This window comes from Cygnus olor, chromosome 2 (assembly GCF_009769625.2).
Source record: "Cygnus olor isolate bCygOlo1 chromosome 2, bCygOlo1.pri.v2, whole genome shotgun sequence".
NCBI lineage: Eukaryota > Metazoa > Chordata > Aves > Anseriformes > Anatidae > Cygnus > Cygnus olor.
Window position 1 is genome coordinate 136467716 of NC_049170.1, and position 16332 is coordinate 136484047.

General features: G+C 40.3%; 1 protein-coding gene across 1 annotated transcript in view; it reads left to right on the forward strand.

Moving 5' to 3' along the window:
- DPY19L4 (dpy-19 like 4) overlaps positions 1–14021 on the forward strand; it is a 35697-nt gene extending 21676 nt beyond the window's left edge. The window contains 4 exon segments of the mRNA XM_040546552.1: positions 3027–3109; positions 4796–4928; positions 5908–6066; positions 8545–14021. Of these exon segments, the coding sequence (XP_040402486.1) occupies positions 3027–3109; positions 4796–4928; positions 5908–6066; positions 8545–8709 (540 nt within the window). The 3' untranslated portion in view covers positions 8710–14021.
- Positions 14022–16332: the final 2311 nt, after the last annotated feature.

The window sequence follows — 16332 nt, forward strand, 5'->3', positions numbered from 1 at the left end:
GCGTAGTCCCTCATCCAACTAGATTTTTTCGAGGGGCTCTGATTGTTAAGTGAAGCTGGTACTCCTTGAGGCGGGAGTGGCAGTTCCTCTTTTGTCTGTCTTGTTCCTGGGACAGTCCAGGAATATGTCTAACAGCTCCTGTGGTGCTGTGGCTTTTCAGCCGTGATATTAACACATGGAAGCTGTTCTTAGAACCACAGACCCACAGAGTGGTTTGGGTTGGAAGGGACCTTAAAGCCCACCCAGTTCCACCACCCTGCCATGGGCAGGGACACCTCCCACCAGACCAGGTTGCCCAAAGCCCCATCCAGCCTGGCCTTGAGCACCTCCAGGGATGGGGCATCCGCAGCTTCTCTGGGCAGCCTGTGCCAGGGCCTCACCACCCTCTGAGTGAAGAATTTCCTCCTTATAACTAATCTAACTCTCCCCTCTTTTAGTTTAAAGCCATTCCCCCTTGTCCTATCACTACACTCCCTGACAAAGAGTCCCTCCCACCTTTCCTGTAGCCCCCATTAGGCACTGGAAGGCCGCTGTAAGGTCTGCATGGGGCCTTCTCTTCTCCAAGCTGAACAACCCCAGCTCCCTCAGCCTGTCTTCGTAGGAGAGGTGCCCAGCCCCTTGGTCATCTTTGTGGCCCTCCTCTGGACTCGTTCTAACAGCCCCACATCCTTCTTGTGCTGGGGGCTCCAGGTGGGGTCTCACAAGAGCAGAGCAGAGGGGGACAATCGCCTCCCTCGCCCTGCTGGCCACGCTGCTTTTGGTGCAGCCCAGGACACAGTTGGCTTTCTGTGCTGCAAGCACACATCGCTGGCTCATGTTGAGAGCTTCTCATCAACCACCACCCCCAGGTCCTTCTCCTCAGGGCTGCTCTCAGTCCGTTCTCCACCCACTGTGTATGTGTGCTTGGGATTCCCCTGGCCCAGATGCAGGACCTTGGACTTGGCCTTGTTGAGCCTCATGAGGTTCACCCCAGCCCACCTCTGAGGCCTGCCCAGGTCCCTCTGGATGGCAGCCCTTCCCTCCTGTGTGTCAGCTGCACCACACAGCTTGGTGTCATCAGGAAACTTGCTGAGGGTGCACTCAGTTTCACTGTCCATGTAACCAACAAAGATGTTAGATAGTTCTGGTCCCCATACTGACCCCAGAGGAACACCACTCGTTACTGATCTCCACCTGGGCACTGAACCATTGGCCGCACCTCTTTGAGTGCGACCATCCAGCCAATTCCTTACGCACCAAGTGGTCCATCCGTCACATCCATGTCTCTCCAATTTAGAGACAAGGATATCATGGGGGACAGTGTCAAGTGCTTTGCACAAATCCAGGTAAATGATGTCAGTTGCTCTTCTCCTACCCACCAATGCCGTAACCCCATCGTAGAAGGCCACCAGATTTGTCAGGCATGATCTGCGCTTAGTGAAGCCATGTTGGCTGTCACCAATCACCTCCTTATTTTCCATGTGCCTTCACATAGTTTCTAGAAGGATCTGCTCCATGATCTTGCCAGGCAGAGAGGTGAGACTGACTGGCCCCAGGTCTTTCTTTTTTCTGTTTTTAAAAATGGGAGTATGTTTTACTCCTGCCAGCCAGTGGGAACTTCACTATACTGCCACAACTTCTCAAATACGATGGATAGTAGCTTAGCAACTGCATCCACCAGTTCTCTCAGGACCCACAGATGCATCTCATCAAGTCCCATGGACTTGTGCACCTTCAGGTTCCTTAGCTGGTCTTGAACCTGATCTTTTCCTACACTGGTTGTTCCTTCATTCTCCCAGCCCCTGCCTTTGCCTTCTGGGACCTGGGTTATGTGGCTGGAGCTCTTCTTGCTGAAGACTGAGGCAAAAATCTATTGAGTACCTCAGCCTCCTCCATGTTTTGGGTGACCAGGCCTCCCATTTCCTTCTAGAGAGGGCCTGCAGTCTCCCTAGTCTTCCTTTTATCACTGATGTACCTACAGAAGCCTTGCTTGTTGCCCTTGATGTCTCTGGCCAAATGTAACACTAAAAGGGCTTTGGCTTTCCTAACCTGATCCTTGGCTGCTCAGACAATGTCTCTGTATCCCTCCCAGGCCACCCTGTTGTGTCTGGTTGCAGACTCCAGTCATTTGCGTAAAGTTGTCCCTTTAGTCTGCCATGGTTGTAACCTCTACTTATCCTTTTAAGAGCTGGCAACCGTAGCTTTCATTTAGCATTTACAATGTGTGTGCTTGCTCCAGCGCCTCAAGGCTGGCAAGCTTCTAGACATGCCTTCTCCAGATAAAAACTCAAAATAGCTTGAAGACTGACAGAATTTCCTGTCTTAGTAAGGACCTGTTCCTTCACCTTCCAAACCTGACAGGATAGGGAAACCGTGGTGCAGGCTTGCAGTCTGGGCTGGTCACAAGGAGTTGGCATTCTGTCTAGGTTCCCAGGATCCTTACTTTTCCCAAAATATTTTTCAAGAGTATAAACTCAGATAACCAACTTCATACAATGTAATGTGTTTTACTTCCCTGAAGTAACTGAAGTAGCAGTCAAAGGGAAGTCCAGGGCAGACTACCCACATGATATTCTTCTAGGAAATTTGTTCTCTTCTTTCCTGCTTTTCATCGAGTTGCAACAGTTCAGCCTCCCTGCTCAAGTATGTTTGCCATGAGAGAGGATTTGTCAACTTCTTGTTTTAGTGCCCTTACTTATTTTCATATAAAAGCCTGAACTATGATGTTGATGCATTTAAGACCAGTTAAAGTTGATGAAGGTTGTTTTGTTGTTGTTGCTGTTGTTTGGTTGATTTTAATTATAAGTATTAAGATAATTAGAGCTGAGAATTGAGGTTTAATTTCTGTTTATTTTGGAGAAGGTCTGCTGCTGTCAGGCAAGTACAAATAGTGTGTTTCCCAAAGTATTCAAACAAAAATACCACTTAGAGAAAACTTGGTTGAAACTCATTTCTCTTGTGTTATTGAAGGCCATAACATAATGAGATGGCCCATAGAATTTTTCTTTTATTTTTTAACTGTAAGTAACCAAGTATGTTTCCATCAGTTTTTCCCTAGGATAATGTCAGAGCTTTCAGAAATACAAGAATTTTATGATCCTGACACAGTAGAACTCATGACATGGATAAAGTAAGTATGTAGTTCTACGCTTCATTTTAATTCTTTACGTCAAGGTATTTTTATAACAGCATTTTGTGAAGCTACCTCTATTAATCTGAGCTTTCCCTTACCCCGTCATTACATGATGTAGGGGGAAATGGGAGGAGATGAGTATTTTAAGTTTGGTATGACTGCTGTGGAATGTAACAGGAATTTAATATTCGTAAAAAAGAGGAGAAGATCCTGAAATAAGCAGTCAACTCATGTTTGATATCATTACTAGAACTGATTTCCAAATAAAGATGCACATCCTAGTACTTGCTTCTTTCCTTGATGACCTTTCAGTAGATTAGAGGAGTCATATTGACTCCGAATGCCATGGGACATAGAAACAATGAAATTTGAGTGTGCAGGAGCCAGTAAAATGAAATGTGTAAATGTAAGTGTTGAGAGACTTCAGGTAAGAAACATGGAGTGTAACGTGTGGTTCAAACTTCCCTTTGAGCAGAAGGCTTCAAAGGTTTTTATCTGGCTGGCTAGGCAAATGCTGAGTGTCAGGTTATTTTCAGAGATGTATTTTTCACCAAAAGTTTCAGAACTCAATTCTGGCCTAATTCAATTTAATTTTGAACTATGTCATTAGGAACGGCACTTCTGTGGAAAATTAAGTCCCCTGTGTTCAAATAACTTACTTACCTTTAACCGTATTTTTTAAGAATATTATTTTCCGTATTTATGGAATCTTTAATGTCAACCTGTTCATCTTCAGAAAAGACAAGGCTGGTAATTATGGTGTTCCAGCCAATTTCTTCTTTCTGTTAATAGTAGTGTATGTTGTTTGTCACTGCTGTAGCTCTTCAAGGCAGCAAGTGGAATAATGCCAAGTACCTAATGGCTTTTACATTAGTCTGCATATATTACGCTTCAAGTACATAATTAATCATGGTGAATTGCATTGAGATTCACTCAGCTAAGAGCAATTTGACTACCCTTATTTGTAGCAGCTGTTCGTATTTATAATGAAAAGGATTTTTTAAATTTTTTTAGGATATGCTTAGATATCCATATTGGAATTTTAATTGAATGTCATTATTATAGTATATTTTTTTATAACTTTTGCTCTGATAAAATGAATTTACTTGAATTTTCTCTGCAGGAAAAGTTGCCCAAGGTCTGTAAGAGTGTGTGACAATGGCTGTTTTCTTCCACTAATGCAGCAGTATAAATAATCAAAAGACAAAATCAAAATCCAGAAGCATAATTACTGTAGATGTTATACTGTATCATGACAGTATTTACTCATAAATGATGAAATATGTTGTCCTACAGATCAAACAAACATAATCACAAGTTTGTCACTTACGAGACAACATCACGTTGTTTCTCCCTCTACCTACACTCCCTCCCAAGCTTGTGTTGTCATCAGACAGCAACCATTTGGCAAAGCAACAGTTTGATCTAGGACCACTCTGAATGGTGCAAGGAGGGGAGAATGGCCACCAGCAGGAGGCCTTCCTTGCAAGCTCCATAGGGCTGCAAGTCATTAATGCCACCAGGGAATTAATGCCAGTTGCAGTTAGATCCCTAATGATACCTTCATGCACTCTGTTACTTGCTGTAGCACCTTTAAAGAGTCACGCAGTGTTTAAAATTTAAAAAATCATTCTGAGAAATGCCTCCTGCACTCAGACATGCATGTTGATGTTGCTTTTGCAGAAGGCAGGCTCCTGTGGCTGCTGTGTTTGCAGGCAGCCCACAATTAATGGGTGTGATTAAGCTCTGTACTGGATGGATGGTGTCAAGCTTGCCTATATATAATGATGATGATCTTCTAAAAAGAAATGAAAACGTGAGTATCCAATTCCATAAATATGTATGTATGATCAATGATTTATAGGCCATCATGTAAGACTGGAGTGCCTGATTGAGATGTGTGGGAGTACTGTAAATGTTAATATTCCAGAGAAGATGACCTTGCAACATTCCTCATGGCATACACATTTGTGTTGCTCTTTCATGTTCCCTGGGCGACCTGACAGTGTAAATTATTTGTTTGGTGCAACTCCCACTGTACAGAAGTGCTATTCCATATACCATCTTTTCTCCAAAGTGTTTGCAGTCTAAGGTGAGAAAAGAGCACGAAGTATTGTGAAGAAAGATAACACCAATACATAATGAGTAAGCCTATGAACAAGATTCCTTACTGAGCAGCGTGACAATATTGAGTTTTAGGCAGACTGTCATCTCTGAATTATTTTCAGCGATTTTTGTTCTGCGTATTTTGCTAGGGGGAAAGTCACAAAGCAGAACAGACTTGCCCAGTGACTGATCAGGAGAGAAATCAAAGTTGCTACTCTACCTGAGCTCTCACTCTGTGTTTGAACACTTCAGGGTTACAGTAGGGAAGTTGGAATCTCTAGCAAGATACTTGACTTGGAAAACATCTCACAGGAACTGCTTTCCTCTTCACCCACATGTAATGGGGGAAAAATTAGAAGGAAAGAGGACATAGGAGTCCAGCTAATGCGGAAAATAGTATTAAGTAGATTATCAGTGCTCCAGTCTGGATGGAAACAAATATTCTTTCTGAAGACTTACCAGGACACTTGAAGTATATAAGATGGGAACTTGTCACTAGCAGAGACAAATATTTCCCATTCAGCTCCCCATTACCTCACCTTTGGAGATTTCAAAAATAGACATTTTATAGCTTGATGTGTACATATAATTTGTTGTTACAAATAAGTTGTCTGTCACCCTCCCCCTCCAAAAAGTATTTAATTTTCCACTGATTTTTACCTGGTATTAAAATGTTTCCTAATTTACAGATATATCAGATATATTCAAAGAGGTCGGCAGAGGATATTTATAAGATACTCACATCTTACAAAGCCAATTTTCTGATTATTGAAGATTCAATTTGCAATGAAGTGGGACCTGTAAGAGGATGTAGAGTTAAAGATCTGCTGGATATTGCTAATGGTCATGTAAGTAACAGCAAGATAAAAGTGAGTTTGAATGCAAAAGTAATTCATTCAAAAGGTAACATTCTTGTAATGCTGTTCTTATTTCTCTGATTGTAATTGATGTGTGGACAAAGATTCATAGATTTTAAAAGTGATCAGTTAAGTTTTGGCTTGTCTGTTTCCTAGACACTTTAGTAATCTTACCCCATATTGTTCTTTACATGTCCTAATCCCTCCTAATACATCAGTATGTAGCAATGCTGCTTTTCTGCCAGTCGTTAAATACTGCTTAACTATCTATAAATATTTGACTGTAACACCTGAGAGGTTATTACAAAAGCAGTACATCCCTGCTTCAGAGGGCGTTCCTTACTAGTTAAGATTTTAAAATGGGTAAACTCAGTTTCATTCCTCTAGTTGCTTTCATTTTGGGGAGTAGTTATAGGGGTGATATGTTTTAGGGGATTACTCTAAATTTCTACATACTCTAAATAATCTACAATTGGTGTCAGTTTCCTTTGGAGGTTTCCTGGCCAGTTTGTCCACGGAGGATATTGCCTCTCTCTTTCTATTACTTCCATTTATGCCACGGTTATTCCATGTTGTAATCAATATACTCAACTTTGGGGGTTGGGGGTTGATAATCAACACGTTATCACTCAGTTTCTTCTCAGATCTGTTTTTGCATGAGTTGATTCCTGTCCCCGTACCATACTGAGCGTGTCACCTGGAACAATTAACCACAATTTCAGGATTCCATTCCCTCATACCAATGCACCTCTCTTCCCTGTGCTTCCTGCATGCTTCACTGCCTTACACATAATCTTGATCTCATCCTAACTTCAGCAGCACAGCTTTACTGTGGGGTTTTTAATACTTCCTCTTGTGTTCTTATATTACAATCAGTTTCTTCCTCTTCTCATTCCTAACACCCAGTTACTCAGCAGTTCATCCTCAGGAATGCTTCCCGATACTTTTCAGAGCTGTTGTTGCTTGCGATGATAATTTTGGTCAAAGGGGGAAAAAAAAAGATTAAAAGACAGAATCCAGTGCAATGAGTTTATCTTTGCACAATAAAAGCCATACACAATGCCGTCAGTAAACAAAACCAGCCACATACTATTGTTGTGTAATTGGGATTGTCAGAGTGACAAGGGTTGTCCTATTTATAGTGGATTGACTAAGGGGAAAAGAAGCTTGATAATCAGAGTTTCAATTAAAATCTGTTATTCTGAATGCTTATCACAGAATCATAGAATCATCGAGGTTGGAAAAGACCCTCACAATCGTCAAGTCCAACCACTAACCTGACTTACTGAGTCCCATCACTAAACCATGTCCCTTAGTGCCTTATCCACCCATCTCTTAAATACCTCCAGGGATGGGGGCTCCACACCCCGGGCAGAAAGCTTCCTGTCTGTGGCTCAGTGCATATTGGGTTGCATGCTAGACATCCTAGCTGTAGAAAAATGTTCAAATGGGCAACAGGAATAATGCATTTCTTTATAATAATGATATGATATTAATCTTACAATGGCTGAGCACTGGAGCAAGTTGCCCAGACAGGCTGTGGGGTCTCCTCCTTGGAGCCCTTCAGAAGCCGCCTGGACGTGGTGCTGGGCACCCTGCTCTGGGTGTCCCTGCTTGGGCACAGGTGGCACCAGGTGGCCTCCTGACTAACCTCAGGCACTCTGGGATTCTGTGTTTTCCAAATTACCAAGCTTAAGAAGAGAGTGTGGGTATTGCATTCTAACTTGGGCTATGTATTCACATAGTCCAGTACCCTATTTCTGACCCTGGCTTAGAGCATATGCTTTAGGATGATTATACATGGCAAGACAGATGTTCTCCAGCAATCTGTCATTGAAGGACTGTCTAGTTCAGGAGAAATACCTGTGTTTGGTAGCCACCAATTTACTATTTTTTCTCCATGAATTTGTCTTACCACATTTTTTTAAACCCATGTAAACTTCTGCCACTAGAAAGCATAGAGAAGGGTATCGGGGGTACCGGACAGTAGATGCAAAAATTCATGGAATCCCCTCCAAGTCAATTGTTTGGGATTTACAGGGAGATGTGCACACATGTGCATCCTCAGTCTTTATTAGGTATGTCAAACTTACTTGGCCTGGAAAAGGTGATTGAGAATTTCCTTCCCTAAATAGGTGGTGTGCTCCTTGCAGGTCATGTTTGAAGTACTGGATAAATGGGACATGTGGATAGTTTCCACTGCCATTGTTCTTAATTATATGGGTAAAGTACACTGGTTTTAATGTCTGTTGTCCCAGAAAAGGTGTTAATTCACAAAGGTTATTTTAGATGGTTAAAGAAATTACAGGGGAATATATTTTACAGCTTATTGGAATCATACAGTATGGAAATTAAATATCTATATCATAAATGAAACATAGAGAACCCAGAAATAAATGAAATGTACAGAAATGCATTCTGTAATGATTTATCTTCAGTATTTTAATTATTTTTTTTCTTTTCTGACAGGTGGTTTGTGAGGAAGGTGACAGTTATGCCTACTCAAAATATGGACGATTTTGTCATGAAATCAAAATGAACTATTCTCCATATGTGAATTATTTTACTCGGGTATACTGGAATAGATCCTACTTTGTGTATAGAATCAACACTGTGATATCCTTCCAGTCATGAAAAAGCAAGCAAGCTTCTTTCTGAGGATTGATTACGAATGGGATTCAGTTGGAAAAGTTCCTTTTGATCAAGGAAGTTATTTTTGCAGTTACATGTGGGCACAAACAGTGTATTGACGACTTTATTTTACCAAACTGGAACTGTTTGAACTACAGACCAACAGATACAGATACCATCCTTGAAGAAAACAGGAAAATTCGTCAATTTTACAGTCTCTACAAGAAAGTGTGACAGTCTTCCTTGTTCTTGCATTTGTCTTCCCATTATAAATCATCGTAATCTTCATCTAACTGAGATTTCTAACTTTAGTGTTAGACGGTTGATGTGGGTAGACTTTGGAAAATGCAGAAAAGTTATGTTAAAGACCTCATTTAAGTCATATATCTTTTGTTGTCTAGCAAGAAAGCAGTTGGTATCCTGAGTCTTCAAGTAAGTGTTTGGGTTTGTGTTTTTTTTCTTTTGTTAGTTTGAGTTTTTTTATTCTTCCTTTTTCCCACCGTAAACATTGCTATGTTTATCAAACACATTCATACATCTTACGTGTAGGTACAGCGTTTGTATAAATCGAATAAGGAAGATTTTTATTTAAACATCACCTGCATAGGTTAAGGCACTGATCTCTGGGTTGTTGGAGACACGTTGGTGGAAGTGCTTGGACTTAGACCTAGCTGGAGAGGTTGACAAAGTCAGATCTTCAGTTTGGAAAGAACTCGTCTTAGGGATTTTTCCATGCTTAAGTATGTCTGTGTGTGTGCATATGTGTGTCTTAGCAGCCATCAGAATGGGCCAGTACACAACAGCATGCTGTACTTGTTGTCAGACAAGTGTAGCAGGACAACTAGGTTTGCTACTGAGGCTTCTGCACTTCTCTTTCACTCCCTCTGTGTGTGAGCTGCTGTGTGTGTGTGTATCCTCTGTGTGGGGAGGGATGGAAGATACTTCATTCAACTTACGTCTTTTTTTGTCGTGTTACAGTAGTGCCATAACTGTCATTTTAAACACTATCTTCACCACCATTGATAAGCAAAGGTACAGTAGTTCGTAGCTATTTTTACATCGATTATGCAACTACGCTGGGATCTTTGAAAATACCTGAAAGTACTGTACAGTCTTGCTTCCCCCCAAAATTTGTCTTCCTGATATGACCCCACGAATTACCTGTTCACCCTGTTTGTTTTGTTGCTAGCTGATGTACTTTCAAGAGAATGAATGATGCTTTAACTCCAGCTCTGGGCCTAATCCTGGTGTTGCGAATGGAAAACCCAACAGAAGGTAACGGTAACCTTGCTTCCATAGATGTAGCTGTGCAGAAAGCCAGGGCTTAAGTTTTGGGAGAGGTTATTCATCCGTCAGGAGTTGCCTGCAGTTATGTATTCTTGTAACACCTGGCCCAGAGACCAGTCTGTCAGGCACGTGGAAGTGATTCTTTGGAACCCAGAAGTCTTTAACGAAACAGCTGACAAAATGGGATGAACCTTCAACTGAAAAAATCTGTAAACCATTCTGCAAAGGAAAGCTGCAAAACTCTCCCTACTGCATTTGTTGATAAAATGCGGCTTCAGAGATTTTGACTCTGACGTTATTAGGAATTGCAACATGTTGGTGTGTATGCATGATTTCTCTCTGCTCTATGCAGATACGTTTGTTTACTTTACACTAAGAGGTAGTGCTGAGGTTTTTTAAAATCTGTTATCACTGTTGGAGTGATTTAAAAGAGAAAAGCTTTATTGTTGTAAATGTCAACATGCCTGTAATCTGTTTTTTAGTTTCAGTCATATTTTTAGGTCTGTGAGTCAGATGAATCCATTAAAAATATGGATGTGATCACTGAGAGAAACGTTTGTCAGTGTAACTGAGTTACAGGTTAAAAGTAAATATCCTTTTTGGGGATACAGCCACTGTGTTGAGGATAGCGTGTATGTCTCTCTGGCCAAGTGCAGTCTGCATTTATTTGCTTTTGCACGAGTGCATTTGTTTTACCGCACTGGACTGTTTCAGACTTCAGTTAGAATATCAAAAGAGAAGCTAGTGTGTTAGCTTCGGCTATAGCAGGCATGCAGAACCTTCTCTGTATGTGCTATAGGTTTAATATTTGGCAGTAATTGGAGAGTTTCATATACAATTTAAGTTCGTTTGAATTACTGTCAGGAATTACATGTCTGTGTGTCAGTCGTTTGCCCTCCTGGAGGTGATCGTTCACGAATACCATTTCATAACAGCAATAAGGCGTTCCAGGTAGCAAATTTCAGGGTTACAGTTGCACTTGGGTGGATGAAGCCGCTTAGCTGCTGGCTTCATGCCTTACAATGCCATGCCAAGATGCAATGCTCAACTATCCTGGACTGCCTGTTGTGTTTTACTGCAACGCTGGATGTATGTGTGACCACCCAGAACGTAGTTTGAATACTTAGACGTAGAGCACATATGTTAAGAAAAACAAAAACGGGGCCATCTGTACATGGAAGGAAAACTCTGTTGTAGCACATTGGCCTTTATACATGTTTGAATGAACATGTTGAACTTTATTTGAACTATGACATAGTTATTATTAGTTCTGTCATAGTTTTAAAGACATATTCTTGATACTTCAATTGATTCTGCATTAGAAGAATCACGTAAGATTTTTAACTTGCTTTTTATATTAGAGAAAATTGTATAGCAGCATCATTGGCACAGCGGCCTTAAGTAACAGAGAGGAGCCTTTTACTGGGAGCGACATTGCTGTCGTCCCAGTCAGAAGGCATCATTTTTAAACCAAGTGACTGGAAGATTCATATCTTACGAAGAAAATGATAAGCTTGAATTTCTTGTCCAGTTATGGATTATCAAAAACATTGTCTGTTCTAATCTCTGTCTTCTGTGGGGAAAAAAAAGAAACAGACCATTTCATGATATCCCTCAGAAGGACAACAGTGGGGCATAATTACGTCCGACTTGTGCACACAACCCTACCTTGGTTTTCAACCCAGGTCACAGGTTTAAATCCCTGAGTGGGTCGGTCGGGGGAATGTTTTGCAAGTTTTGATCTGTTTTGCTGTAGATGTTGCAGTTCAGTTGAAACATGTGCCTTGCGAGCTTTTATTAAACAAACAAAAAACTCAGTTGATGTTTCTTTTTGTGAAGATTCTTTTTTAAGAAATTCCTGTCCCTTCGACTTCTAGAGCTTCCGTTGTGTCCTCATACCCCTGCCTCCAAAGACGCTCATGCAGCAAGTGGGTGCAGCTAGGATGTATGCCAGCCGTCGTACTAACAGCTGTTCACGGGGAAGAATAAGAACTTGCATAGCAAATTGTGTTGTTATTTTGCTGGCATATTTCCTCCTTCGCCTTTCCAATTTCCAGTATACTTGGTTTTAGAAAATGCCAAAAATTACCTTGAAAGAATAGAATGAACATAGTATTTTCAGGCACTTGGCTGTTACCGTTAGACTTGTGGATTACAGTTTAATCAAACCACACTTAAACTGACATTTACAGTTTCGTCTTAATCTTTTGTCTTAAAAAACACTTTTTCACATGCTAAATTACCACACTTGAATGCAGTTGGTAGATTTGCAAGGAGGTATTTCAGACTAATTGAGTAAAGACTTTTCAGAACATAAGGGGTTCTGTTCATATTATCCTAAAAACGCTGTTTTCCTTTCTTCCCAAGGAAATGAAAATCTTAAATGCAATTTCCATTAGGAGTAGGGCAAGGGAAAATAAGTAAATTATTGAAGAAAGAGGGCCACGGTTTAATAGTTACTGAAAATTCTTCGAGGGTATTTGCTCTGGTTGCATAACTGTTTACTGAAAGGTAGGAGGTTAGGGACCAAAGTTTGTTCTTACCACCTTATTTCTGATAAATCATCTGCAAACACCCAAGTCGTGTGACCCTTCATCAGCTTTCCCGTGCAGTTCACATGAGTAGGAGCTGCAAGATCCAGTCGTAGGGATTGTAAAATGTCGTTGAAACACCTTCTAATGACTGTTGTTAACTAACTATAAGCTATCCTTCAACCAAAAGTCTAACAGGAGAAAGCATAAGCTGTTTGTGTGAGTGCGCGGGTGTGCATGTTGTGTTTGCATTTAGAGATGTCTGTTTTGCTGTTGTGTTTTGGAGATGTCACGAGAAGCTTCTGTTTATTGCTAGTGATGGTTGAGTCTGTATATCCCCTATATTTTGATGGACAGATGGACTCTACTATGGTATTAAAGATAAAAGAAAAGCTGAGTTTATTCCAGTACAAGCAATATTTCATGTGAAGTAATACCTCAATGTCCGTATAATCATGCCTTTAGTACTCTTTTAAAACTTTAGAAAAAAAAAAAGTGAAAATTTTAAAACATGCAATGCATGTTATTTTAGTACTCATTTCTATTTTATCAGTACAGCTGAAATAAATATCACCATTATCTTGTTGCACTCTTCCTATGCCAAATGCGGGGCTAGCTATGCCTAAAGGCATTCTGAGTTGTTTGGTACCTCAGCTAGATGTCTAAATGTGTAATTAGATCTGGCAATGTTTTCCATTTCAGCGCAATTACATGTACGCAGTTCTGCCTTTCCAGTGATGCTTAAGAGTACCTATTTATTTGGTGGGAGAGTGGTGGGTGTTTAATGCCTTCCAAAGTTTCAAGCTCTGTTACTTCAGTAATGCGGAAGAATTATTGGTGATGCTGTACTTGTTAATGGTGACATTTAGTAGTAGCGTATATGGCATCTGGACATACCTATGTGCAGCTATTTAATAACAAATCAAAGGAATCCAATTCCTTTCATCCAGTTTGTTGTCTTGGACATATTTTTATCAAAATGATGTATAAATAGTAAATATTTTTCTCCTGTGACAAACTTTTTCTGTGCAAAAAAAAAGTTGTAATAAAAGCCAAGTCCAGAAAGAATGGATTGGTTTGGGACAAACCGTTTTATGCTTTCTTTTGCAAACCCTGATACCCTTTCACAGGTGGGGGGAAGTTCATAGTTAATTAAATTCCTTTCTCTCTTGTGGTAATAAAACAATTTTTGTATTCTATTGTATTATTTGCATATGCAACGTTCAGTCGAGTTGAGACTTTATACCTCAGATATCTTGCCCAAAATATCTGTGCCCAAAATATGGGCAGAATAAACACTTTTTTACAACCCTTGAGGATTAGCAGCTTGTTCAGACTGAATCCACGTCATGCTGACTTTGACTACATGTTGAGACACGCCGGTATGAAGATGAGTGGCAGAACACCAGGTGCTTTGTATGGATTTATCGAAGTCTAACTTTCTTCCTAAAGATCCTCCCACAACAGGCATGTCAGCTGGAAATAAATTGCCATGTGGCATCAGTGCTTAATGATTTAATTTTTTTAATCAACCAGTGTATCGTGTCTTGAATTTTTACAGATCACGATTACATGTATTGGAGCCTTCTTTCATTTTATAAGATGATAGCAGGAGTGAATGCTGACTATTTTGTAATAGTTCCCTATGCAATAATATGAAAACCTTGAGATTATTTTAGTTAAATTTCTAAAGTTGATAGAAATATCTGATGAAGTGCTTCTCAAAAAAAAAATGGATCCCATGTCACCCAAAAATATGTATTTACAATTTCATTCTTAATGTTTCCGAGTTCAAACAATTCTTCAGAATGTTTCCTGGCTGGTCTAAAAGGAATTTTAAAAGTTTATTTTTAAAAAGATGAAATGCACTGATGCTGACGTGTTCATGGTTAGTCGTGAATGCTTCAAGCACCCTAGGCTCTATGAAATGGGAATGGGGCTTTCTGGCACCATGAAATACATGCTGTTATTTCTGCACTCTTCCACATGTTTATCCAAAATAGATCGTGGTTACCAGCTGTGAGATGCAAAATATTCTATTATATATAGAATAGTATTTACATGTCCATATAAATACATGTATATTTTTATATAAAGTGTTTGTGTATTTTATGTATGCACAAGTGTATATATAACAGGATATATATTCTGATCCTAATCAGTGAGAGGAGTTAGGTAAAATTACTGTTGGTTTTATTTCATTTTGTTTCCTCTCCTTAAATGCTAGTTCTATAATCTGCCTCTAGGACCTAGTTTCCCAGATTTTCCAGTTTTTGCTGTGGCCCAGTCACGCACGCACTTCTATTCCTATACACTTCCAGATTGCTTTGGTAACAAAGGTGTGGTAGACATTTTTGTAATAGTAATGAGCTGAGATGCATCTCATTTATTAAAATTCGTGTGTAAAATATAAAAATGTAAAGCAATATAGAATATTGTTGAATGACTCACTAGGTTATGACACACCAGCAGTACATACATTCACCTACAGCATTCTGAACAGCTTCACAATGCCTTGGCATTTCTTTGGGTTTCAAAGTTTTGACTGCATGTTGACCATCAAGCTGATGTTACTATATTGACTGGTTGAAGACCAAAAACATGTTAAGGCTGACTTTTTGCTACACCGTTGCAATAAATACCAACCTTTTCTGTAAAGTGAAGATGAATATGAAATCCCTACGCCATTCTCCCCTCTGAAGAAGGTTGACAAAGGATGGGCAAGAATGAAGCTGTTTGGCCCTTCCAAGCCTGGCCACTGAAACTGTGGATACAGGAAAGAGCTCGTGTTGTTTCTTCAGCTGACCTAACATCAAATCTGGATAATAACGCACGGTTATACCGATTGCTTCAGCAGAAGTGATTGACCTGTTCGTACAGTTTTAGAAAAGTGAATCAAAACCAAGTCTTGCTTTCATTTCATGATGAAAACTTACCTCGAAAGCATGCAGACACTAGCAGTGTAATTTACATTTATTTCCACGTTACTAACACTTGGATAAATGTACGCTAGAGTAGAAGTCTTTGTTTTTTTTAAAAAAATAAAAATCAGGGGACTCATTTTGTAGTGATCTGAGCATTTCCCTGATGTGATGACCGTGTCCTGGGGCCTTGGTGCGGTCAGAGCAGGGCCGCTGGGCTTGCTGCTGGTTCAGCCTCACAACAGCAGGCCTTAGATTTACTGCTTGCGATCCGCGGTCCCCAGTTCACCCCATCAGGTTTGCTCGAGAAGAATCCTAAAAATGAGTTTCGCTGAAGCTGATGGTGTCTTGAAGATTTCTAAAGAGCTTGTTTAATATATTTCTATTTAGTTATTCTCTCCGTTGTTTCCTATCGGAGCCAAGAGCCACCTCCACTATTCCTGCTGGTGCTGCCTCTTTGATTAATGCTGGATCAGTCTCTGTGGTTTTTGCTTCAGTTTCACAGCAAGACTTGAGTTCCTTTGGAAAACGGGGCTATGTGGAAAGAGCCATCCAATTGTCTCGGCAGTGTCCTGCCCAGGAAACATAATAAACGTAATACATTTCTGCCAACATGTGCCTAAATTTACATCATGAAAATCATGTTAGCAACATATTAAGAGTGCATGCGTTCACGCATGTGAGGGATTTTTTGTCCCAGTAGTATGAATAAAATCCAGCCCACGTCTTGATATGCTGTAGACAAAACTGTATGTTTCTAAATGTGCATGAGAATATAAAAGACCAGAAAGTGTAGCGTGTCTTGCAATGTTACTAACATTGAGTACTTGATTTTCAGTGGGTTTTGCTTGTTAAGAGGTTGCGTGAGGCCAGTAGGATGCAAGGCA